Source organism: Melospiza georgiana, chromosome 2, assembly GCF_028018845.1.
Source record: "Melospiza georgiana isolate bMelGeo1 chromosome 2, bMelGeo1.pri, whole genome shotgun sequence".
Taxonomy (NCBI): Eukaryota; Metazoa; Chordata; class Aves; order Passeriformes; family Passerellidae; genus Melospiza; species Melospiza georgiana.
In genome coordinates, this window is record NC_080431.1 from 115,365,636 (window position 1) to 115,391,129 (window position 25,494).

At 45.0% G+C, this 25,494-nt stretch overlaps 1 protein-coding gene across 2 annotated transcripts; it reads right to left on the reverse strand.

Moving 5' to 3' along the window:
* Positions 1-15,852: 15,852 nt before the first annotated feature.
* Positions 15,853-25,439, reverse strand: NDUFV3 (NADH:ubiquinone oxidoreductase subunit V3). Of its 2 annotated transcripts, XM_058043600.1 has the most exons (4): positions 25,360-25,439; positions 25,180-25,261; positions 20,871-21,779; positions 15,853-16,236 (listed from the first exon to the last, which is right to left on the reverse strand). In XM_058043600.1, exons 1-4 carry the CDS (start codon positions 25,408-25,410, stop codon positions 16,076-16,078), a joined length of 1,203 nt encoding a protein of 400 aa, XP_057899583.1. In that variant the 5' UTR covers positions 25,411-25,439; the 3' UTR covers positions 15,853-16,075. The 2 variants fall into 2 exon arrangements, with proteins under 2 accessions (XP_057899583.1, XP_057899593.1); XM_058043610.1 differs by lacking the exons at positions 25,180-25,261; positions 25,360-25,439 and adding an exon at positions 23,080-23,789.
* Positions 25,440-25,494: the final 55 nt, after the last annotated feature.

The window sequence follows — 25,494 nt, forward strand, 5'->3', positions numbered from 1 at the left end:
AGTTGCTTCAGGAATCTTGTCACCCTGTCCACACTGCCACCATTTGTCCACTGACAAAACAGTTGCTCCATGCCCTTGCCAGACTGCCTGGAGCCTTCTCAGGGTTCCTTTTCCATTGCCATTTCCCCCCGCACATTCAGAAACATGTGGACATAGTGCTTGTGAGCAGAGAGGGAACTCCTGCACCAAGCAGAGAGGGTGGAACTGAGCTGTGCTAATCCAGGGTGCTCAGATGGGTAAATTGTGGCTCAATCTCAATGGGAATGATTTATTTAAACAAGATTAGGGAAAAAAACCCCAAAAAAACAACAAACTCAACCAACTCTTAGTTTGTCTCATTCACAGGAGAATCTCTGTTTCCGCTCCTGTGCTGTGTAACTGCACCTCTCATACAGTTCCTGTGGCCAGGTTGGCTGCTCCTACCACAAGTTTCAGCTCTCATTATCCCTGACACATTCATTAGTGACACATTCACTAAACAGTGCTTAAAATTAACTGCTTCCCATGTCCAGACCTGCCTCTTCTTCAAATTTGATTCTCCCTGCAACCCCTTTGTTCTCCTTCTGCCTTGCCTGCACTTCTTTGGATGGGAGTTCACTGATTTCTTCTGAGAGCGAACAGATTAAATTAAAACTAATTTAGTTTCTGTTTAATCTCTCCTCCCAGTGATCTTCAAAGCCTTTCTTGATGCCTTTCCCAACTTGAATTTTCTTTTCTCCTCCTGCTTCCTTTTGCTTTTCCTTCCCTTCCTGACTTTCTATTCCTTAGCTCCCCCCTCATGCACAACAGGTGTAGAAATTCCTCATCTGCTGTTCCCCCTCACCCCAGTAATCCCATATTTTTTTGCCTTTGTAGTTAAAGTTACTCCATCCATTACTCTCCTCAGCTTTTTACTCTTTATGTGATTTCACTAGATGTTTAACTCCCTTGAAATTAAAGCTTGTTATCAGAATGAAGAAATCCTGGTTCCCCACACATCTGGGCCTCATGGTTTGTTAAACTTTAGGGTGTAAGGTACAAGTTTTAACTGAAATCTCTTCCAAAGTTGTGATTTATTTAAGATTTCTCTTTAGCCAGTGCATGCTGTTGCCCAAAAGTTCCTGCTGCAGATTTTCCATGATTAGGGGAGAACATGATACATCCTCCCTGCTCCACAACTTATTTTCATGAAAGTCACAGGAACTAAATTATTCTGTCAGATTTAATCCTGTCTGGAGTAAGCCAGTAGATTCAAACATTATTAAATAACATGGATACACCCTCAGATATACCTCTGCCTACATGACAGGACCATATAAACCTCGTTCCCACAAGAAAATAACCCCAAAATCACTCCTGATCAAACTTGTGACTTCCAGCTCACTGAAAGCTCTGATCCCACTCACTGTCAAGAGGTCCCTGCTTTTCAATTTGTCTTCAGTCATCTCTGATACAGCTTCAGCAGGCTTAGTTTTTAAAGGTTACGCTTAATTTTTAAAATATCACAGCTGAAATGGCTCCAGGAGATGAAGATTTAAGAAAAGCTCTAAAAATTATAGGACCCTTGAGAGAAGTCGATAATTTGGAAAGCAGGAGCAGCAGAAGAAGAATGAAGAAATAACTGAGATGAATTATGATGATCCAAAAGCAAACAACAAAAAATTCCAACAAAACGAAACAGAAAGAGAAAGTACAGGTGCCTTTTCTTTCTGTTTCTTTTTGTCCAAACAAACAATGTTGTCCCTTATCAGTTCTGCAGAAGAACAAGGATCCAGTCCATGGGATGGAGGACAGCACTCCTGAGGGAATTCTCCATACTACAACTCTTGTAAGGATTATTACACAGCTGATGAGGTTTTGTGCTCAGAGCTCCCATTGGTATGGGTGCACTCACTTCAATGCAGTGCTGAGAGGGCTGCTTTTCTTTCTAAAAAAGCAAAAGCCACATGCCAGGGTGAATTAAATGTCACTTTAATACTTTGTAATAGCAAATTACAAATACATAAAAATGGGGTTTGGCAATATTCAAGCAAATAACACTCAGGTTCTCTAACTTCTGTTACCTTCTTCACATTGTACATATTAAATGGAATTATTATAAGTATATCTCATTATTTGAAGCACACCCAGATAGGTTTGTGGGGTCAGGACCTTGCCTGACTACTCAGAACATCCCCCAATATGTAAGAGCACTCCTCACAGCTGGCACAAATAATTGCACACACTGAGCTACTGAGGTCCTGCCTCATCAAATGAGACAAGCACTTTCCCAAATCTCTTCTCTTAAACACACTTTCAGTATCTATTTAGGCACAGTAGGATTGTGTAAGTGTATTGGAGGGGCAAAACTCTATCCTACATACAACTGCTAGAGGAATTAAGCTCACTCTGACATCCTTCAGCAATTACCAAGCTATGAATATTACAACTGTGTGCAAAACATAACATTCACCTGCATTTAACCTGTTCAGATCACTTCTCATGCCTCTCGACTGTGTACTGGCAACTCTTTCATAATTAAGCTTTCAAAGGCAACATTTACATAAGGTGAAGGATGGGCTTCCATGCAGGTGGCAGTAATCTGTACTCATAACTTGTGGAATAAAGCCTGTAATTGCAGTGATAAGACTGGAATACTCTAAAGAGAACAGGCTTTCCCCCAGATTTCCATAAAAATCAGGTGAGTTTTTAAGTGTTGATCTCCTGACAATGGGAGGCCTCTGCAGAAAACCAGTTTCTCCTTTCGTCATTCCAAGGGAATAAGAGGATGTAGTAAGACATGGCAACAGCTTAGATGTCCTCTGGCTGTTTGGAGAGCATTCCCAAGAGCAGCCTTGGTGTGCCCTGTGTGCAGGCACAGCACATTCACAGCTGCAGCCACAACTTTACGTGCTACAGGAGGAGCCTGGAAAAAACGTGTGACTTACTTTATGGTGGATACAGCTTTTAAGATCTTAAAGCTGAAATTAATGAGTTAACTCAGTCTAAATAAATGCTCTTGCTTGAACTAGATCATGGAGATCTGTGTAACTCGGCTGGGAACACTCCCTCTGGAGAAATTAGGAGCTCGTGTCCCGCAGCAGGACTTGGGCTCAGACCAAGAGCTGGCACTGCAGTGCAGCACTGCTGCAAGGAGTTTCTGTGCAGGCACCAGGGATGCCATCCTTTGAATCAGCTGTGTTATATCAGGCTTATATTTTTTCTACTCTGTTCAGTAGAAAAACCAACCTACTTACAGCCTCCTAAAACAAAAGGAAAAATTAGAAATGTCTTATTCAATATTTCTCCTCATGTTAAATCAAATTTGAATTTTCCAGAGCTGTACATTAGCTGAATCACTGGCTGCACACTACTCACTCCATCTGTTTATATGGTTGAGTCACTGCATTACCAATATTTTAACACGTTACTTGGAAAGAATTTTGGGCGATCTGGAGGACAACCCCCCAGAGCTCTGTAAGATAATGTTCCCTTCTCTGGGCTCTGTAGCACCATGCTCTACTCAATGCTCCCTTTCTGCTACCAGAAGGATGTTAATTGGAACAAATGGCTATTTTAGGAATAAAAGCACAGCTTCCACTTAAAAGCTGAAGATTGAGCTGTGCTGTAGAAATCCACTGTCACCTCCCTGTGTGCCATGTCTTGCCCTGGGAACTGTGCAAGGAGTGTCATGGTGATGGAACAAACATCTTTCACAACCCAGCATATCTTTTTTCCACTCGAGATACTACAAACAGGTTCTTTTCTGAGGGCAAATTGTTTTTAACGATGCCAAAAGCTGAGGGCATTTTACTGTTCAAAGTTTCTTCCAAAATGCGTAAATATTTTATGTAAATTAAAAAGTCATTTAAAAATTATATGTTAAAAAATTATTTACCTATGTGTAGAAGGTCAGGAGGGGCCAAAAAACAGGGCTGAAAAACAGAGTCAGAAGGGCAGAGGTGGAATTGCTGACACGCATTTTATTTTATGAAAAACATAAAAAGAGAATATTTGGTATGAATGTCACCATGGAGGACTATGAATGCATTCATGTTATTCTGGGAGTTGAGAAGCAGAAAGTGAAACCAACTGAAATAAAAGAAAACCAGCGAGACTAGTTTTACTTTTCAGACCAGGGGTTAGATCCAGCTCTCACAGTGGAAGTCAGTGGAACAATTCCCACTGGCTTGAGCAGGATTTGGATTCAGCAAAGTGAAATGCAGAAAGAATGACCAGGAAGCACTAATGAAAGGTTCTCAAACACTGCTCTACAGAACACTTTCTGCAGTCCATGGAGACGTGACTTCCCTCTCCATTACTCATTTACTTCCAGCTGCTTTTATGGGTTTCTGCATTTTGGAGCTCTGAAGGGCTGAGAGGTGTTGGTAGCCAGGAATGAGAATGGCCAGCCAGCAGAGCTGGCTCTTTTGGAGATGGAAGAGGAATAAAGAAGGGACTATCTGAAGGAGCAGAAGGCCATTAAGCTGAGAGGATTAGGTGGCCTTCAGTGAGGATTAGGTGCTTTGCTGCCTAATGCAACTGTCTAGCCAGGCACCTGAGCTCCCAGCACAAGGCAGAAGCAAAGCTGAGCCCCTCACAGACGTCTGCACGGAGCCAAAAGCAAATAGGAAATGCCAAGGGCAGAAGCCTTCCACAAACATTCCCCTTCTCCTCTCTGCCAAGGTGGGATTTGTGGAAACCACCACACACCCCCTCCCCTGGGGTGAAGGCAGCCAAGCCCATCTCTGATGGTCCTGGAGGCCTTGCACATCTCCTCCAGGCCCACAGTGACATCCCAGAGCTGACACATGTTCCTACCACCATCTTCTCCAGGCCCACAGTGACATCCCAGAGCTGACACACGTTCCTACCACCATCTTCTCCAGGCCCACATCCACACTGACATCCCAGAGCTGACACACGTTCCTACCACCATCTTCTCCAGGCCCGCATCCACACTGACATCCCAGAGCTGACACACGTTCCTACCACCATCTTCTCCAGGCCCACAGTGACATCCCAGAGCTGACACACGTTCCTACCACCATCTTCTCCAGGCCCACATCCACACTGACATCCCAGAGCTGACACACGTTCCTACCACCATCTTCTCCAGGCCCACAGTGACATCCCAGAGTGACACACATTCCCACCACCATCTTCTCCAGGCCCACATCCACAGTGACATCCCAGAGCTGACACACGTTCCTACCACCATCTTCTCCAGGCCCACACTGACATCCCAGAGCTGACACACGTTCCTACCACCACATCTGGCTGAAGCCCAGAGCTTTGGAGCAGCCAGGCCTCTGGAGCAGGCTCTGGATCAGCTGATGGGTTGTGTTTGGGGCAGCATTCCCATGAATGCTTTCAGGCTCTTCCTCAACACAGGGGGCTGCTGTCATCTGGGTACAAGGACAACACAGGCATTAGGTTGGAAAAGACCTCCAAGATCATCAAGTTCCACCTTTATGGATGTCCCTCTTGTCAGCCAGAGCAGCAAAGCACTGAGTGCCACATCCAGATGTTTCTTGAACACCCCCAGGGATGGGGACTCCAACACCTCCCTGGCAGCCCCTTGCAATGCTTGGCAGCCCTTTCCATGAAGAAATTCTTCCTGATGTCCAACCTGAACCTCCCCTGGCACAGTTTGCACCTTTCTGAATCAGAAGTTGCAATCAGAGCATCATATTCAATGGCCAGTGACAGACTTCTCCTCCATTAATTCCTTTATTCCCATTTTTTAAGAGATTGCAATTCTACAATGTCCTTTTGCCTGGCAATTAAGTTTCTCCTGGAGTCAGATTACCCAAGTCAGCCTTTCCTCACAACAAAGAGGAGATACAAGAGACTTTCTAGACAGTTTTTCTAAGATTTACTGATAAGAAAACATTCTAGGAAAGAAAGGCTGTGTCAACACCTTGCAGAGCAGTAAGGTCCAGAGATCCCCATACTGGCTCTGCATGAAACAGCTTTGGATCTGGAAGCAGCAGAAGAAATACCAACCTCAGGCTGTGCCTGGGTTAGCTGGGAGGCAAATTGGCTTGAGACTGAATGCTGTGCCAGCAAGGCAGTGCTGCTTCTGGGATCCAGGCTTGAATCCCTGCCAGGCTCTGCTTCTCTCTGAGGAAGACTGGCCCATTCAGCCCCGGGCTGGGGATGGGCAGCACAGAGATGCTTTGTGCATCCTCCCAAAGCTCTGCAGTGCCTGCAGCTACAGACCCAGCTCCCCCATGGACCACCAAGCTGGGCAGTGACTTTTCAGCCCTTTCCAGTTTGCAGCATCCTGTTTATTTCCCAGAGCAGGTCAGAGAGATTTAAGCCTCCTCCCATAGAAGGAGTGCACAAACCCCACTGACCCCACAGCCCACACCATGGCTGTAGGGCCTCCTGGGACAGGGGCTGTGCCCATCCAGCACTGGGATTCTTCCTCACCACACACAATATTTATTCATTGACCAGCACAGAAAACAAGGGAACAACGCTCTGCAAGGGGATGTTTAGGTTGGATATCAGGAAAAGCTTTTCACCCAGAGAGTGGCTGGGCATTGGAACAGGCTCTTCTGGGCAGTGGTCACATCCCCAAGCCTGACAGAGCTCAAGAAGCCTTTGGACAATGCTCTTAGAGACATGGTGGGATTCTTGGGGTCCCAGCTCACAGCTCCAGGCAACAGCCAATGCATCCCTGGAGAGGAGAGCTGTTAGCAATTCATTCCCTTTTACTCATGTAAGGAGCAAGTCACATCAGTAGGATTTTTCTTTTTTAAATCTAGTTAGTGAAGTTCATGTAGACTGCATCTCTGTTCTAATGTTCTGTATATTTTCAAAGAAACAAAGAATCCCAGAATGGTGTGGGTTGGAAGGGACCTCAAAGATCCTCTTGTTTCACTCCCCTGCCATGGACAGGGACACCTGTCATAGACCAGGTTGCTCAGAGCTCCATTGAATCTGGTCTTTAACACTTCCAGAGATGGGGCAGCCACAGCTTCTCTGGGCAGCCTGTGCCAGGGCCTCAGTACCTTCACAGGGGAGAATTTCTTCCCAATATCCAGTCTAAACCTACTCTCTGTCAGTGTGAAGCCATTCCCCCTTGTCCTGTCCCTCCAGACCCTTGTGAAAAGCCCCTCTCCAGCTCTCTTGTAGGGTCCCTTCAGGTGTTGGAAAGCCACAATTAGGTCACCCAGCATATTTTGATAGCTTTACTGTCATAAGTACAGCATTGATCATGGGCAGAGAGACTACACTGGAATCAGCAGAGACCCTCCAAAAGGTGTCAGAAACAATTCTGCTTCTGGCTTTGCAGGTTCACAGAGCAGGGCCAGCACTGCAGGCCATTTCATGGCTAAACCCTGCTCTCCAGAAGTAGTTTAAATTAACAGGAAAGGCAGCAATGAAATCCACCCTTCATTGAGAGGTGACTCTTGCTCTGCCCCCTCCCCATTTCAGGGATTTACAGTTCAGCTGCCTCCAGGGTTTGCTTCCCTCAGTTCTACTTTCTGACAACTATCACCAAACCCAGTCAAAATTGTGCTTTTGTTTTGCACTGCCTTCTCCAATTCTCTTCTAAAAATGGTCATGCTTTTGCTTTTCCAGTCACACAGGAATCAAAAAGCTGTTTCAAACCCAGCATGTTTGTCTCAGTACAACATCCCACATATAAAAACATGTGCCTACTTTGCATGTCAGTCTTCATTATTTTCTTTGCAGATACAGGGAAACAATCATGAGACATATAGTGTATTTTTCTTTCCTCAGTGCTTTTTCAGGATGCTGGCATTCCTTTGGCTCCCGTGCTCCAGTTTGTGCAACAGACTGCCTTTGCACAGTGAGATTCAATCCTGTCTGCTTTTTGGGACATTCTTTCTTTTTGAAAACTTGGGAACAAAGTTTTACATTATCAAAGGTTTGGTGTTTTGTGTTTTTTCCCCCCAGTTGGTGTAACACAAGCTGCATGCAGCCAGAATCTGTGGTGAGTATAAATTCCAGCTGCTTCCCTGGTCAGTGCAGTGTAGGACACCACTGAGGCAGTTAAACATGGAAAAATGGAAGCTTTCAGAGCCTCCATTTTCCTGTCATACCTAGAGCCAGCCGTGCCCCTTTCTCATGCTCCTGTTCCGTTTTGTATCACCACCTCCACTGCTGACAGACCTTTTTTCAATGGGAATATCACAGCTGCAGCCACTGCCAGAATCCCTTGGCAAAGGAGCTGCTCTCTGAGTCAGAGCCTAATGCCATTACAAGGTCTGCAACAGCTGCAGCAGTCAGACATCTGCAAGTCATTTGAACATTTTATGATGAATAAAAACTATCCATTACATAGACCTATACATTATATATTAACCCTAATACTTATTCAGTTACACTAGCAATAACCTTTTCCCTCTGCATGCTGTAAACTTCTTTGGCTGCAGCACATGGTAACAGAGATACTCAGAGCTCCAGTCTGGTGGAGCAGTCCCTGTGTACATATTACCTAACTTTTCTACCTATTTAACCATGAAATGATGGAAAGAAAGAAAGAAAGTGAATGCAAAGCTATAAAAACTCATACCATGCATAAGGAAACCATTTTTATATAATTGCATGAGACCGCATGTGAACGGAGAGGATACAAAACAATGAGAAATGCAGAGGAAGAATGAGAACATGGACTCTAAATGTATAGTGAAGAGATCTGATTATGATATGCACAGATCTCAGAGCCATCCAGATGTCTCCAGCCAGCAACCTGATCCTCAACACCGCAGCCAAGCCATTTGAAATCTAAAAAGTCAGAATACTGAAGACAGAGGAGCAAGGATTATGGAAAAAGAAACTGGAGTTGTGAGTAGTTAAAATCCTTTAAAATAATAACGACAATAAAGAAACATAAATGTGGTTTCATGAAGGAAATATATCCACAGCCACAAATTATGAAGTCAGCCCTCCAGGACATTGCATTCCTCGTGCAACCTGCTGAGCTCGCTGCACATAAAGAGGTGTAAAATGCACTCACTGGCTGGGTGACTTCAGCATGGAGCCCCATGTGTGATTCCCTGCCTTGAGTCCTCTACATATCTACACTTTACAACACCAAATGCAAACTGGGCAACACAGACCTCTCCCTGAGTTTCACCATAAGAGTTTTAAAGAGACAAGGCGAAAGTCTGGCATGACAGAAGTTACCATAAATTCTCCATGAGGTTCATCCAGAGCCAGAATTTTCCTAGCAATCCATATGCACATCAATATGATTTCATGTTTGTTCATTTGTTCTGATAATCCAAAACTCTTTGGATTATCAGAAATGCACCCCTGCTGCTTCCCATTCACTTTTAATCTGTATTTCACATGGCACTTTGGTGCCCATCATAACAGCAGGATTGCTTTGGAAGCAGAATGTCAATTAACTTCCACTTTCACACCAGGTTAAATGTGTGGATTAATAAACTGGAGAACAGTGTAGGTTTAGGTAAGAATCAGCCATTAGAATTGCCTTACAGTTAGAAAAGTGACTTTTAGGAAATGTTTTCTTGACTTGATCTGCTTCCTCTGTGCAGTCAGAGGCCAAACTGTTTATTTCACTGGCAATCCATCTTTATTGCTTGTGTTGGCTTTAATGTTTCCATTCAGACAATCCATACATTAAATATGAGACAGGCCCCAATATCCTAAAATCCTAATAGTTTTACAAACCATTCATTTAAAGTGGATTCAAAGGGAGTCCAGCAAAGTTCTTTTTTTTTTTTTTTGAAGGGTCAGAAAAGCATTACATTTCAAGGATGAAAACTTTACCTCTGACAGATGGGACACTACTCAACGTGACCAAATCCCCGCTATCAATTTGTGGAGCACCTAAAAATCTTTTAAAAAAGGAACAAAATTTTTCAAAAAAAGTAAAAAAGGAAAAAAAAAAAAGGGAAAATCCTGGCCCTTCTGATGGGGGCAAAGATAACTTACCCAGCGTGACGTGACGCAATGATGCCTTTCTAAGTCAGCAGCCAGCCAGCTGTCTCCCTGCTGCTGCTCCTGCTTTTCCCATGCTCTGGAGGAGCAGGGCTGGAGCAGCCAGGCCACTTGCACAGCCGCTGTCAAGTCAAAGGGCAAGAGCAAAGCTTAGAATAAACACGTTGTTTTCACCCGCTCGCTTGAAGTGCTGCCAAATCTCTAAACATCGGCGCGCATAAATCGGTGAGGATCACGGAGCCCGAGGCCCGAGCAGCAGCTGGAATCTTGTAGCTGTTACCTGGAATCCTGAAACAGCTTCCCCATTCCTTGGGGCTACGTGGAAAAGCTCAGAAAACACAATCATAAAAGTGCAGCCAACACCAAGGAAAAGAAACCCCCAATTATTTCTTTCTTTGGTTCTCTCTTTTTATAGTCATCTCAAATTTGCAGCGATGGAAGCAGAGGGGGGAGGAACGGGGTGTCCTTTTGGAGATCTTTAAAGATGCTGGTTTTCCAAGAAGAAAGCAGCCATTGATTCTAGAGATAAATACTGGAGTTATTCAGAGGGGAGGAAGACTGAAGATAAGCAGCTCTGGGCCCAGCAGTAAAACCCAAACAGCAGGAGCTGAGCAGCTGCAGGAAGGGTAGACTGGCCGATTTTTCTCAGTCCAATGGTGACCTTCAAGAGGCAGGAGTGGGGCAGAGTAGTGAAGTTCCCTCCCTGAACTCCAAAATTCAACAGCTTTGAAATGGTTCTTCAGCAAGGACTTGAGAGAAAAAGCTCCTTCTCCACATCCAGCTGCCAAGAGAAAAGGAGTTGAAAAACACCCATTTCTTATGGCTAACGGGAGGGTGATATAAAAGATGGAGTCCATTGACTGGTGTCCAGAGACAACAACCTGGTATGAATTCCAGCACCACTCCACTTCCCAGCAGCTGGATTTCTCACCAGGGTGGATTGCTGGTTTTGGACACCTCCCCATTTTTTCCTGTCTGTTAACAGTCTTCCACTAGTAAGTATTTGGAACACTTGTAAAGCTTTTTTTGTACCTCAACGGCCTTGCCATTGCCTGAATGCAGTTTCAAAATCTCTGGCATTTCTGCCCAGCCTATCTGAAGTGTATTTTTGTCACGCTGTTAATAAGCACTGCATCTCCTGGGAGAACCTCAGCTAGCTCAGAGCTCTTAAACAATGTGTGCCCCCAAGACAGAAGTTGTAAGGAAAAAATGTTTCCCATGTTTTACTCGTTTTTATTCTGGGTTGCTTGCTAAATAGATGTGATGTACAAAGAGAAAGTTGGGACCACTAACTCCTCATCTATAAAGTAAGGATGAGAACCTAAGGAATTATGCAATTTGCCAGGCAGCCAGAGGTCTCACAAATGATCCAGTCCAACACCTGAGTCATAAGGACTCATAAGGACTCATTAGGACCATCCTTGCTCTCAGTTCCTGCATTTTCCTTCTGTTCTCTGAGTTTCTTTCCAGCTCCTTTCCCTTTTCTCCCAGTCCTCAAACCATAGGATGCAGCTCACTTTTAGGAATACCCCAGGAGAGTTTGGGAAACATCCATGCAGTTCAGAGCAGCCTTGTCTGGCATGATTTTAAGCTAAATTTAAAAAAGCATGGGAGCTGCCTTTTGGAAAAGGAGCACGTGGAAATGAGCAATGGAACTGTGGAGGGGTGGTGGTGTCAAGTCCCTTTCCAAGCCTCCAGGGAAGGGAAACTCTTGCTCCCTTCTTTGAGGCACAACATTTGTGTAGCACAAGGTGTGCCATGGCTTGCACATTCCCTCTCCCCTGCCAGAGAGAGGCTGTCACACATTTTAGAAACCAGTTGTACCCCCACGGGCAAATGGAATAGCAAGAACACCTCACTCTCATGGACAGACCAGAAACAGAAAATGAAGCAAAATCACAACCAAAACCAGCAAGCATAAATAATCTACATTAGCTAATTTTTTACATTACTGCTTTAGGAAATGTCTGTTTGGGAAGGGGCACTGCCATTTGAACCATTTCAGACTGGAGGAACAAAAACAAGCCCATTAAGAGTTTTAGGTGTTGATTTTAACAAAGACATGCAGCCTTGGCTCTGTGAGTGTTAGAAGTTAAAATGCATATAGGCTGTGTTCTGTGGTGCTATGGATTTACAGAAACTTGTTCCTGTCAATTTGTTTTGCAGTTAAAAGTTTTTAAAGAGGCCAGGAGACACCAAAACAAATTTTGAGACTGACTCCACACACTCAGCCAAAGTTTTTGGGATATTTAATGATAAATACATGTACTTAAACTTATGTCTTTAACTATGCATTGATACATTCTACCCCAAAACTGCCACATATCCACGACTTCCAGAGGTGGGTATGAATTTCTAAGTGTAATTGAATGTGTGTAGGCAAAAATAAAAAAAGGAGGAGCTCAAAAATATTTGTAAATTGTATTAGGAGTGATCCTGAGCTGAACACTGAGAATAATATCTAAGCATTGAAATCATAGAAAAAAATATTTTAAATTCCACTAAAAAGAGACACTTGAGAAGAGAAGGATGAGCTGGAAACTTGGTGGGATATTTTGTTTAAAATCCTAAGAGTTTAATGTTACTCAGAGTTGAGAGGATCTCTGGTTATGGAGTCAATCCCTCGGGTGTTACAGAAGTAACCTGGTCTGAAGGGGACAATAAGGGGGATTCTTGCCTTTAATCACCTCCTTGGAGGGGGCAGAAAGGACAAAGCCAGGCTTGTCAGAAATGTGGAGTAAGGAGCAGCATCAGGAGACAAAAAAATTCTAATTCTTAAAAAATTCTAGAATTCTAATTCTAAAAAAAATCCAACAGGTAAAGGCTTTTTGTTTGTATTTTAAATCACAAGAGTGTCCAAATGCTGGAGAAGGTGACCAGAGAGCCTGCAGGATCTCCATCCTTGAGTGTATTTGGACCTCAACTGGACAAGGTCCAGGACAAGCTGATCTGATTGCAGCTGCTGCAGGGCAGAGAATTGATCATCTCAGGATTTCCAAGCTCAGTCTGCACAATTCTGATGTTTTGATGCTACACTGGGTGCTGGGAGTGTGTTTTCTGCTCACTCACTGCACATCAGCCACTGAGTTGTTTTTGTTTTTTAATTCCATCAGGAATTCCAATTGTTTGGAACAGACAAGCAATGGCATTTCTTGTGGTGAGAGAAAAGACTGGGGCGGGTTTTTAGGGCTCAGTGGATTTGTTCTGGTTGTTGAACACTGGGGACATTCTGTGGAAGATCTGTCAGTGCACTCAGTGAAAAGTCTCATTTCCCAATTTGAAAGAAAACTTGAAGAGATCCTTACAGATTTCAGTTCTCATCATGACTGGAGGCCACATGAAGCCCCAGAAGGAGCAGAAAAGTCTTGAACTTGTAATACCTAAAGCTGTGATAGCACAGGCTGTGTTTCCAGTACCACTTCTGGACCTTGGATCAGGGCTTTCCAATGGCTGTCCAGAACCTGATGGGTTCCAAGCTACTTTGAAAGATCTAAATGAGAGAAAATGATGAAAAATTTTTTTGCAAAACTGCACTTAAAAAAAATACATAAAGTTTAAAAGCTTTAAACATCCCCTTTGACAAGGAAAGTGCTTGCTTCATCTTTTCAATGAGAGGAAAGTGAATTCCAATTTCCAGATTTTCTTGTACTCCCCCAGTAATGCAATTTACATTGAAAACCTCACTTCTGAAGTCTGTGCTGGGCCTGAACAGCTGGCTTTCACAGTAACTAAGCTGAGACTGAATTTCTTTCACATCTGAGGTTTTCCAGGAATTATGTTAGCATCCTGGATTATACATTCTTCCAAACAAGATCCCTGACTTATCTGACAAGTGCCTAGCACAGCAAGACAAAGTTCCTAACGTTACAGAATTTGAGCATATTGTGTCACATCCTGCTTGAAATTTAAATGTTAGCATATGACTCAAGCACAGCAACATCTGATAATAGCCAAGGACAAAAACATTAAGCCTTTTTCATTGAAATCTAGGAAAACACAACAGTGGGAAAAAATTCTTGGTGCCTTCCTTGCACAATCTGCCTTCCCAGAGCAGATTGGTTCACTGAGCAGGGCAAACCTAAGACATGCAGCACAAGAGTTATGAGGTTGTTTGACTTCCAGCTTCATTTTAGAGATGCAGAAAGCTCACCAGAAGACACCAAGGCAGGGTTACATAGATAGAAAAGGCATCCACCATTAATTTTTGCTGTGATCTTGAAACAAGTGTAGCAAAATGACCGTCCCAAAACCAGACAGAATATCTTCTTAGTTAGAAATGGAGCTGAGCAGAGGGTGGGAGTTGACTGAAAGATACATTTCTACCTCAAGCCCCTCTTCCTGGGCTGATGCAGTCCCTGTTTAGAGCACCAACCCTCCTGAGAAATAAAAAGGGCACGAGGTGAGCAAGTCTGACTCCCAGCAGCCAGCAGTGACAGCTACTGTGGGCAGCCAGAGTAAATACACATTTCACTTTTACTGCACAGTCTGACAATCTGCAGCCTCCTCCTGCAGTCCCAGAGCAGCTCAGAGCACAGTTCAGCACCAGTGCAGCTCTGGGGCTCAGGTTTCCTAGTGGAGTCTCAGGTAATAACAAATCACAGCAGCATTACTGGGGCCTCCTGTGGGCCCTTCACAAAGGAAGAGCCCAATTCTTTCATGTTTTTAATGCTAGCAGCAAATTTCTCTCCCTTTTACAAGTACAGACTACATGGGACCATTGGTGTCTCCAAGTGACTTTCTGCTCTTTATTCCTCAGCACGTGGATTTATACATTAACAGATTTCTAAATTTCAGTTGGAGTCACTAACATGCTCTTTATTTTTTACAGGACAATAAAATTGCTTGCCAGGGGTTTCTGACTTAAAATTCTGCACAGCAAATTGATGTAGGCCTCTTGATCCTTCTTACCACATTTTTGCCAACTTACAGTATAAAATATCTGCTCTACTAATTGCACCCAGGGATTCACATCCAATATCCAGATAGACTCCTAAAGCTGACTCTGTTTTCCCTTTGATCTTGCCTGGTCTGTTGCTTGAAAGAATACAGACAGGTGATGGAAAATGCTGGAGTTATTGCAAGAACTGCTTAAAGGCCAATTAACTCCAAAAAAAGCCCAAAATGAACAAGATGCCAAAATGGAACTAAACCCACAACAGCTGGCGGCCATCAAGCGATTTTCCCAGAAGGCAGAAGAGTGTTACTAATAGGATGGAAATACAGAATTTACTGAGACCAACTGTGACTGCTGATAACGTGCACTGAGAAGGGTCTCATGGCTCACATTTGCTGCAGAGCAAGACTGAGGCTGGACAGCAATTTGAACTTTTAGTGCGGGGAAAAAAAGAAGTGGGAAATTAAACATACTCCCAACAATTAGTACCAGGAGCTGTTTTCACCTTTATGGTGTTTTCATTACATTTAAAAATAACAGTTCAAGTGTTTCTATCCATAGAAATAGGTTTTTTCCTCCAAATTTAATCAACACAGTAAAAGTCTATTAGGAATTGCCCACTGAGATTCTCATACATTTGAAATTATTTCAAGTACTGCTGGAGCCCCCAACAGATGATTAAATAAAGTTGTATGTTCTGTTCTCCCTTTACAAGAGCAGAGGTTTTGAGATGTTTCAATCACATCACATAAACTTGCATTCCTCCACTAACACAAAACATTCACTCTTGCCACAGGAGACAAACACTTCTTGTGCTGCTCCCAGCCAATGATTTTAACTCCCAAATCCAGAGTAAACATTACCCCTTCAGAGCTGGGAGCACATTTGTGTGCAGGGAGCACAGCCCACTGCAGTACAGGGACACCAAATGAAACAGGAGTTGAACCCCACAGCAATCTTTAATGTGGTCCTGTAAGAATTGTCAGTATCCAAAGTTTGGAGACACTGAAAAGTCAAAAAGACTTTTTTACACTATCACCAAATAATATATATGGAGAGGTAGAAAAGATATTTTTATTCAGTTACGATTCATTTGCAGTTCACTCATAAAAGTCAAGAAGTGAGGGACTCCAACAGCCAGGAAGAACTGTTCAAAAGCCCAAGTTATTAAGCCTTTATTATTGATTATCTGATTTCAGTGATACAGATGAAGCAACAGTGCTAAACAGAACAATTCCCCATCCTGCCTGGGTGCTTGCTGTAGGTGTGGCTGTCTCAGTGCCTTGGGGATGGTCTTCCAGAGGATGGCTGAGGCTGCCTGTACTTTGCAAGGATGGCAACATAATCGTGGAAGGTGAACGTGTGGTAGTCGTGGTGCTGCAGGTTCTTGTAGGTGGAATTATCCCACTCCTCCTCTGGAGCAGGCTGAGCTGGCTCTGTGAAAACAAACAGCAGCTGGTGACTATGAGGGTGTCACACCAGAGGACAATGTTTTTAAGCCCTGAGTCAGCCTTCATAAATTGTCAGATCCCTCATCCAGTCAGTATTTGAAAGAAAAAGAAGTCAGCAAGTTGAAGAAAAGGAGAAGTTTACTAAGTCCAGCTGGTGCCTAAAGCAGCACATGCAGTGGGGAACAGGATCACAGAATCACAGAATTTCTAGGTTGGAAGAGACCTTTAAGATCATCGAGTCCAACCCATGTTCTAACACCTCAACTAGATCATGGCCCCAAGTGCCACATCCAGTCTTTTTTTAAACTCTTCGAGGGATGGTGACTCTACCACCTCCCTGGGTAGATGATTCCAGTATCTGACCACTCTTTCTGTGAAAAACTCCCTCCTTAATTCTAGCCTGTGTCTCCCTTGGCGCAGCTTGAGATGTGTCCTCTTGTTCTGTCTGTTGTTGCCCGGAGAAAGAGACCCCAGCTCAGCACAGGCACCCTTCAGGAGAGACCGACCCCAGCTGAGCACAGGCACCCTTCAGGAGAGCCCGACCCCAGCTCAGCATGGCCACCCTTCAGGAGAGACTGACCCCAGCTCACCATGGCCACCCTTCAGGAGAGACCGACCCCAGCTCAGCCAGGCACCCTTCAGGAGAGACCGACCCCAGCTCAGCATGGCCACCCTTCAGGAGAGACCGACCCCAGCTCAGCCAGGCACCCTTCAGGAGAGACTGACCCCAGCTCAGCACAGGCACCCTTCAGGAGAGACTGACCCCAGCTCAGCATGGCCACCCTTCAGGACAGACCGACCCCAGCTCAGCACAGGCACCCTTCAGGAGAGACTGACCCCAGCTCAGCATGGCCACCCTTCAGGACAGACCGACCCCAGCTCACCATGGCCACCCTTCAGGAGAGACCGACCCCAGCTGAGCATGGCCACCCTTCAGGAGAGACCGACCCCAGCTCACCATGGCCACCCTTCAGGAGAGACTGACCCCAGCTCAGCACAGCCACCCTTCAGGAAGCTGTAGAGAGTGATGAGGTCACCCCTGAGTCTCCTTTTCTCCAGGCTGAACAACCCCAGCTCCCTCAGTCGTTCTTCACACAGCTTGTGCTCCAAGCCCCTCACCAGCCTCGTTGCCCTCCTCTGGACATGCTCAAGCATCTCAAGGTCCCTCCTGAAGTGAGGGGCCCAGAACTGGATGCAATACTCCAGGTGAGGCCTCACCAGGGATCAGCACAAGGCATCTCAGACAGGTTTTAAACCCAAACCACCACCCAATGCTGGGGGTGCACAGGGCAGGACATTCCCTTTATCTCTGGCAGACATATGGCTGCATTTCCTGGCTTTCTCATCTTTGCCTTGGTTTTCAGTCCAGCCAGAACAGTAGGTGACATTCTCAGCAAACCAGGAGGGGCAAAGGAGCAGTACAAATGATGTATCATACCCTCAGACCACGAGATACAGCTCTCAGAGCTGCTTTGCAGATTGAATTTTTGCCATGGGGAGAAGCAATGGAATTAGCAAGATCTCCACCATTTAATTTCAAATGTGGTCAAACCAAACAGTAATCTATCAAGAGCCTTTGATGTAAATTTCTTTTCTTGTAAATATAATCTTCTAACCTTTGTATTAACTCTCCTTCAAAAAAGAATAACCCAATAAAGTTATTCAGAACTCATTACTTCCTCTAAAGCCAACATTAATTATTGTGCTTTTAGAATATTATGCAGATCTAGGCAGTATCATTTACTAAAAGGTTCTTACACAGTCTGATTTTACAACCAAGCAAATTGCAAGAAATAAAACTTTACTCCCAGTATTAATTTACTCTTGTATACCCAGAGTTTTAACAACATAAGAAGACACAGTGCAGTGAAAAGCTTTGTTGTATAGATTTGTGTGTGGTGGCTCAGGTTAGATTGTATTAAGCCCTTATTTTAAGAGGTCCATCTACAATAAAAACCACAAGAACTTGAACACCAGGATTTCCCTTTACTCATGACACAATTACTGAAGCTAGCAGATTAAAAGATTTATCTGCAGCATTTAGCAAGGCTTGCTTATAAAACTCAAGGTAGTAAGTGATGGTTTCAGCAAACCATGACAGGAAATATCCCTGTGCTGCTGCTCAGCTCTCCTGACACAGCTCACAGGAGATCAGGGAGAAAAGGCAGATGATGCTCTGTGCTGCAGAGAGCCCCAGCAACAGGCAGGGGGAGGCAGGAGCAGCTCAACCTGCAAGAGCCAGATCCAAATTCAGACAGATGTGCAGGAAGGGAGGCAGATGGAGCCTCGTTCTTCCTGCCCAAACACACTGCACTTGGCTTCTCAAGGAAAAATTTATTCCTGAGTTCATCCTCCCCTCACTGCTTTGTCTCCTAAGGAGCAAGCACTTCTTGGGATGCTCTTCTGAAATGAATCCCAGGCCTATTCCTGAGCTCCCAGCTACAGCTTTGCTCCTCACTCAGCAGTTCAAGGCAGCAGTTTTTGCTGACTGCTCTCAAAGGGATGACATCACCTCAACATCCAGGTTTGCACTGAGAAAAATTCTTTTTACATCTTTTGTGTGGCTGCTGCAGAGTTTGCAGAGTTAAGGACACAGGGGCAGGACAGAAGTAGGAGTTACAGTGGGACAGTCAGCTGTGAATGTTCAACAAGGAAAAGCAGTGGCTGCTCTCAAAGAAGGAAGAGAGAACAAGATACATCTGGAGAAAAAAATGTTTGAGCATCTAGAACTCCACTGTGGATGAATGGTGAGAAAAGCATCATCTGTAGATAAAAACAAAGAGCCCTCCCCAAGTGTTTGTTATTTTTAAAAGAAAGCTTATGCTGTTGACAACGAGAAGGAACAAGCAAATCAAAATATCATTTGCTAACAGTGCTGCATTTTGGTTTTTAAACTGCAGAATTATTTAGGTTGGAAAAGACCTCCAAGATTGAGTCCAGCACAGAGTGCCAGTTTCAGCCATCTGAGCTGCCATCAAGGAAGGAGGAAAGGAAACAGATGAAATGATGAGCAAACTGACCCCTGAAACAGAAGGCAGGCCTTTTACTCAGCACCATCTCCTGGAAGCTGGCATAGAAATGCAATTTCATTGTCCCTTAACCTGGTCAGGCACTGCAGAGTCACAGAATGGCTGAGGTTGGGAGACACCTCTGCAGATCAGCTGGGCCAACCCCAAATGCTCAGGCAGGGTCAGCTACAGCAGGAGCCCAGGGCCCTGCCCAGAGAGATTTGGAGTGTCTCAAAGCATGGAGACCCCAGCACCTCTCTGTGCAACCTGGGCAGTGCTCCATCACTCACTCACAGGAAAATAATATTTACTGATGTTCAGGCAAAACCCTGTGTTTCAGTTTGTACCCACTGCTTCTTGTCCCATCACTGTGCACCACTGAAAAGCCTCAGCTCTGTCATCTCTGCCATTTCCATATATATGATATTTCCATATCTGTCTAAACCTTCTCTTTTCTGGGCAGGACAGTCCCAGCTCTCTCAGGAGAGATTCTCCAGTCCCTCCCTCACTCAGTGGCACTTTGCTGGTCCCTGTCCACAGCCCCACATCTTCCTTGCCCTGGGGAGCCCCAGAGTGAACACTGCACCCCAGAGCACCTCAGCAGGGCAGGAGCTGCAGCTCCCTCAGCCTCCTCCCAGCTCACCCCTGGTGGCCTTGGCTGCAAGGGCACATTCCTGGCCCACTGCTGTTCCCCTGGCCCCCCTATCATTTCCTGAAGGATGATACCCAACAACCTTAAATTAATGCTGCTTTTACTTCCAGCAGGCAAATTCTTTAATTCAAAGTAGCAATGAGAAGAGGGGTCTCAAGAATGGCAGATTTATATTGCCTAGGATGAAAAGCAGGATTTCAACAGATCAGGACAGAGAGACATCTGCTACTGAGATACATAAATGAGATCAGCAGGAGCATCAATGGACAGGAGGGCAGTGAATAAGAAGGGTAGGTCAGACAGGGAAGCACAGCTGAGGAGAGGATTGTGTGATGGTCTTTCCTGAAAACACAGCCCTGGCTCCTCCCCAGCTCTCTACAACACTGACTCACTACTTCCACACGAGTTGCTTTTGCAACCTTCCAGGCTCACAATCAGCAGTGCCTGTTTCTGGCATGACACTATGATTTCTCGAAGTCTTCTGAAATCTGAAACATTGACAGCTTGGGAAAAAACCCATCAAAACAAAACCTCCAAAAAACCCAAAACAAAACCAGAAAGATGGCAGGGTTTAAGCAACAATGAGATGGCACCAAATTTGACTCATGAGAATGGCAGCCACCAAAGCCTTCCAAGAAAAGAGGAGAATGAAAACAAGTGTTGTCATATAAAACCCATGATTTTGCTCACAGTGGAAACAATCTTGTTTCCATTTTATAAGTAACTGTTTTATGAAACTATAAATACAGAGAAATGAAACCACTTCCTTTTCCAGCATAGCTGGAGACTGAGTATTACTGACAGCTTATAACAATCAGCAGTGAACAATTTATCTTCCAGAGAGTCACTGCCACTCTGCCAGCTTCAGTAGAAAGATCAGAGAAGATGTAGAAACCCTTTAAAAATGTCAAACCCTAGCCCAGATGAACCAATAGAGTTCAAACAATTGAAAGCTGTACCCTCTGTTGTGCTGCCTTCTCCAGCCTGGGCTCCTTCCTGCGTGGTCTCCATCACCAACGTTCTGCTTCTAGAAGTCTCTTCCACTTTAGGAGCAGTCACTTCTTTTGCTTCCAACTTCTGTGCCTCCTTCATCTTTTCCTTCTCTCCTCTGGATAGCAGATCTTGCTTTTTGTCTTCCTGAGTCACTGCTGAGGCTTTCAGCCCAGTGGACTTTTCCTCCACATGATCAGATTTAGCAGTGACATTGCTGAGGCCCAGACCTTTCAGCGTGTGTGGTTCTAAGCCCGGCTTCTGTTCTTTCGGAGGGGATTTTGCTTTGGGGTCTCTTGCTTTGGGTTTTGATGTTTCCTGGCCGACTGATGTTTTAGAAAAGCTGACCTGCTTTACAGGAGACACGTCAATTTCTGGTTTGCGTGGCAGCTTCTTAATTCCATATTCTTTGAGGGATTTCTGGGACAATTTCTCTTTTGCCAGCATGGATGCCTTTACTGCTATATTCTCAGAAAAGACGGGATCTCGTCTGGGAAACTCAACTTTAGTTTTAGTGGCAACTTTTGAATCACCAACACTTTCATCCTCAGAATCTGAGCTAGAATCTGAGCTGGATGAAGATGAAGACTGTTTCTCAGCTAACTTTTTCCTCAGGCCTCCTCCTCTTGCAGGTGTGCTGAGCTTTTCCCCCTCACGGGAGGAAACAACTCCTCGCTGCGGAAACGCAACCTGAGTTTTTCTTGCCTTGGGCATCCTCGTGTCTTCAGCAGATTCTGCAGCTTCCTTCAGGGTGGTACTAGAACTGCTCTCACCTTTGTCTGCAGACAGCAGGAGAGAGCTGGAAGACAACATTTTACGAAATTCAACTGGTGCCTTCATGGCAAGCAGCTTGGTGCTCCCCTGTGGTGCCGCTACATCTAGGAAACGGCATAAAGAGGATTATCATCATTGGATCTGGCATCACTGGCACTGATCTTAGTCACAGTTTTAACTTTCAGACATAATCTGCTACTAAAATAAACTGAAAGTAATTATAATGCTAAATACAGGCATTGCAAAGCAGAAAGTTTTTAGACTTTTTAAGCTAAGGGAACTGGAGTTCTACTAGCACAGAACAGTTTTTGCTGCTGCAATGCCAAAACTCGAGAGACAAACCCTTGTGTTCCTCTCTTTGCCAGAGCAAAGCCAGGCCTTACCAAGAGCTGGTTTTCCCTGTGCCTCAACTCTGCAGCACTGGAAAAGGCCTGCAGGCACTTCCCTATCCCAGGTGAGCATTAGGATGGCTCAGCCAAGCTCTTCAATGCTGCAGAGACAGCCTGGTCTGTGAACAAGCCACAGTGAGGACACACAGCCAGAGCTGCTTGCAGGAGTTACCCTGGGAGCAGGGGCAGGGGCGAGTCCCAAAAGGAAAAGCAGCAGAGTGAGAGACACTGAGGCCATCCATGAAAATGTTCCTTGCTCACTGCCCCATGAGCTGCCCCCACAGTGCAACAGCATCTCTCCAGGCCCTCATCTCCTCCAGGCTTCACCCCCTATTGCTGCTCTGAGACCTTTGTTAAAGGGCTCACAGAAGATCTCCTGATGCTCCACCTTTGTTTCTGCCTTAGATTCTTCTCCCTCATGGACACCTGCACTAAGCTGAACTCTCCAGACAAGGAAGCAACACTTGAAGGAGAAGGCAGCAACTTTCATGTCCCTTCAGGGAATACATAATATCCCTTGGATGCTTATCATCATCCTCAGGAGGCTGAGCAACAGCAAATACTGTTGTGGTTACAGAAAGCAGGAGGTGAAGGAGGGCTGGGAGCACACTGAGAAGATTCTCCACGACTGAAATTGGCCACAGCAGAGCCAACTCCATTACAAGTTGCACCCCTTCCAACCAGCAGCAAAATTCAACAGATTTCAGCCCATTGTGCAGATTTTTCTGCAGAGTTTGGAAATCCAGATCTACTTTATATGCCCATAAATTAAACACAGCTTTCCCCTCACTGGTATTGTGTGGTAATACCTTGTATGATTCAAGGAGTTATTACCATTAGTTCTGAACAGAAGCAAGTCTAGCAATGTCTAAATGAAAACATCATAGAAGAGACAAGCACATGAAAACAAAAGCAAAGTATTTAAGAAAGAAATGCAAAGATTTATCATAACAAAACACAGTAAAAGAAGGTCTCAAGTTTACAGGTAGTATTTGGAATAATTTCAAGCACATACTTCTCTCTGCCAGATGGAAGGTGCAGGATGGGAAGGAAGGGCAGGGGGAGGCAGGAGGATGGGCAGCCACCTTTGGAACAGGTCTGACTCCCTGACCCAGCCAAACAGCAGCCTGGAGAAACTAACACGTGAGGAGGAAGAGTCACTCAGGATGGAAGAGCTGCTCAGAGAGGCACTGAAGAGGTTAAACTAACACAAGGATGGCAAAGGAAGGATAGAAAAGGGAAAGCTGAGCAAAACCTGAAGAAGAATTAATGTTAAAACATCCTAAGAAACCAAGTAAGCAAGGAAAATTCAACTTGACCATTAGTTACTGAGATAATACTTTAAACAGTTCAGTTTGGATAAGTGAAAAAGATTTGATGCTTAAAAGCTGAAAGATCCAACACAACTGATCCACTTTAATTAGGAACTGCCCACTGAGATTCTCATACATTTAAAATTATTTCAAGTACTGCTGGAGCCCCCAACAGATGATTAAATAAAGTTGTATGTTCTGTTCTCCCTTTACAAGAGCAGAGGTTTTGAGATGTTTCAATCACATCACATAAACTTGCATTCCTCCACTAACACAAAACATGTTTAATTAGGGTATTTCAAACTTTGCCCCAGCTAACCTGTACCTGCACCACCATGCCAAAAGAACAACAGCCCCATATCAGTCACAAAAGCATTCCCATGTGCTCCTCCTGCACCATCCCCAGCAGGTGCCTACAGGCTGCTCACACTCAGAGCTGACAGGCAGAAACCACAGCTCTACCTCCCATCACTGACTCTGTGTGTAAACACAACCATCTTATCACAGCAAGGAAAATCTGCACATCCTGCTCCAGCCAGAGTCTGGCAAAGGCAGCTGCATCCTTTACATCTTCATTCCACACATCCTAATTAACCTGGAGTGTTTGCAGGGGGAGCTGCTGGCCTGAGAGGGCTCCTGACACCAATCAGAGCTGCAGGGCTGTGAATCCAGAAACTGATACCAAAGTGCATCTCAAACACACTTAATGCAAAAAAATAAATCATAATAAAAAGCAATTTGCTGTTCAATCAATCTTTGCACTGAAGGCTCTCTTAATGGAACAGCCAGGCTTTTGGAGGTGGCAGAAGTCTGCCTTCAGCTGCTCTTTCAGTGATCTTTTCAACAGCAGGCAACAAGTCTGATCACTCCTACATGTGGTTCATGGAGCTTTCCTGTTTCAGCACCTGGATCTCTAATCTGGGACAGGAAACCTCCCTGAACCACTGAGCCTCCTTCATACAAACAAAACATCAGCCTCTGAAATTTGTATTCCTGCTTTGACTCAGGGATAAAAGGGGCTCAAATAGTCCTCAATGCAGGATGCAGGGCAGCATCCAAACCAAGGTTCAGCCTTGCAGATCCACGGGGCAAGAAGCATTATAACCAAATTTAACACACAGGGCCATGGCAGCTTCTTACACTGCTGCCTGGAGCTGCTATTTGGGATATTTGGATTTTGGAACTCCTTCTCTAAGTCCTTCTATTTTTTAACCCTGACAACACAAACACTTCAAAGGACAAGGGCGAACATCTAAAGTTAAAAAATAGATTTTACACCTCATTAAAAACACTTCCAGGGATGGGGCATCCGCAGCTTCTCTGGCCAACCTGTGCTAGGGCCTCATTTTACTCTCACAGTAAAGAATTTTTTCTTGATATCTGATTTAACCCTAATTTCTTTCAGTTTGACGTACACATTGAACAGTCTGACACTGCCCTATCCAGCCTGGCCTAGGATATTAAGGGGAAGGTAAACAGGAAAGAAGTGACAAACTCATAAATATAAAACGCATAACTATAAAACTATATACGTATATATGTGTGTATATATATATGTATATAAAATATGTATATATATATGGCTTATAAATATACTCCACACAGCCAGACCTTTGCTTTTACCTTTATTACTACACGGTACATTTATCAGACACCCTCGTTTACATGGCGGTGACCTTTCAGCCCTTGTTCCTCCCAGCTTATGCAGGGCCTCTTCCGAGGCCTGACCTTGCCCAGCTCTCCTCACCCTTTCCTTTTACTGACACCCCGATACCTCTCACACCCAAACCCCCCTCTCTTACTCTTTGGCGGCGGCGGCGGCGGCGGCGCCATCCCGGTGCCCACCGGCTTCGTGCAAAGCCCCCGCGCCTCCAGCTGCAGCACCTGCACGGTACAACACAACAAGAGTTAACAAAGCGGGAGGAAATCCCGACAGCTGAGGGGGTGCGCGGGCAGGAACTCTCCGGGAGGAGCCCCTTTACCTCGCGGATCGCCGCCCTCCCGCCGCCCCTCAGCGCCGCGGCCGCCGCCATCTTGCCCGGAGCCCTCACGGCGCCCCCGCGGCCTCCGGGTGGGCGGGGCCGGCGCTGGGTGACGTCACGGCGGTGCGCGGTGAC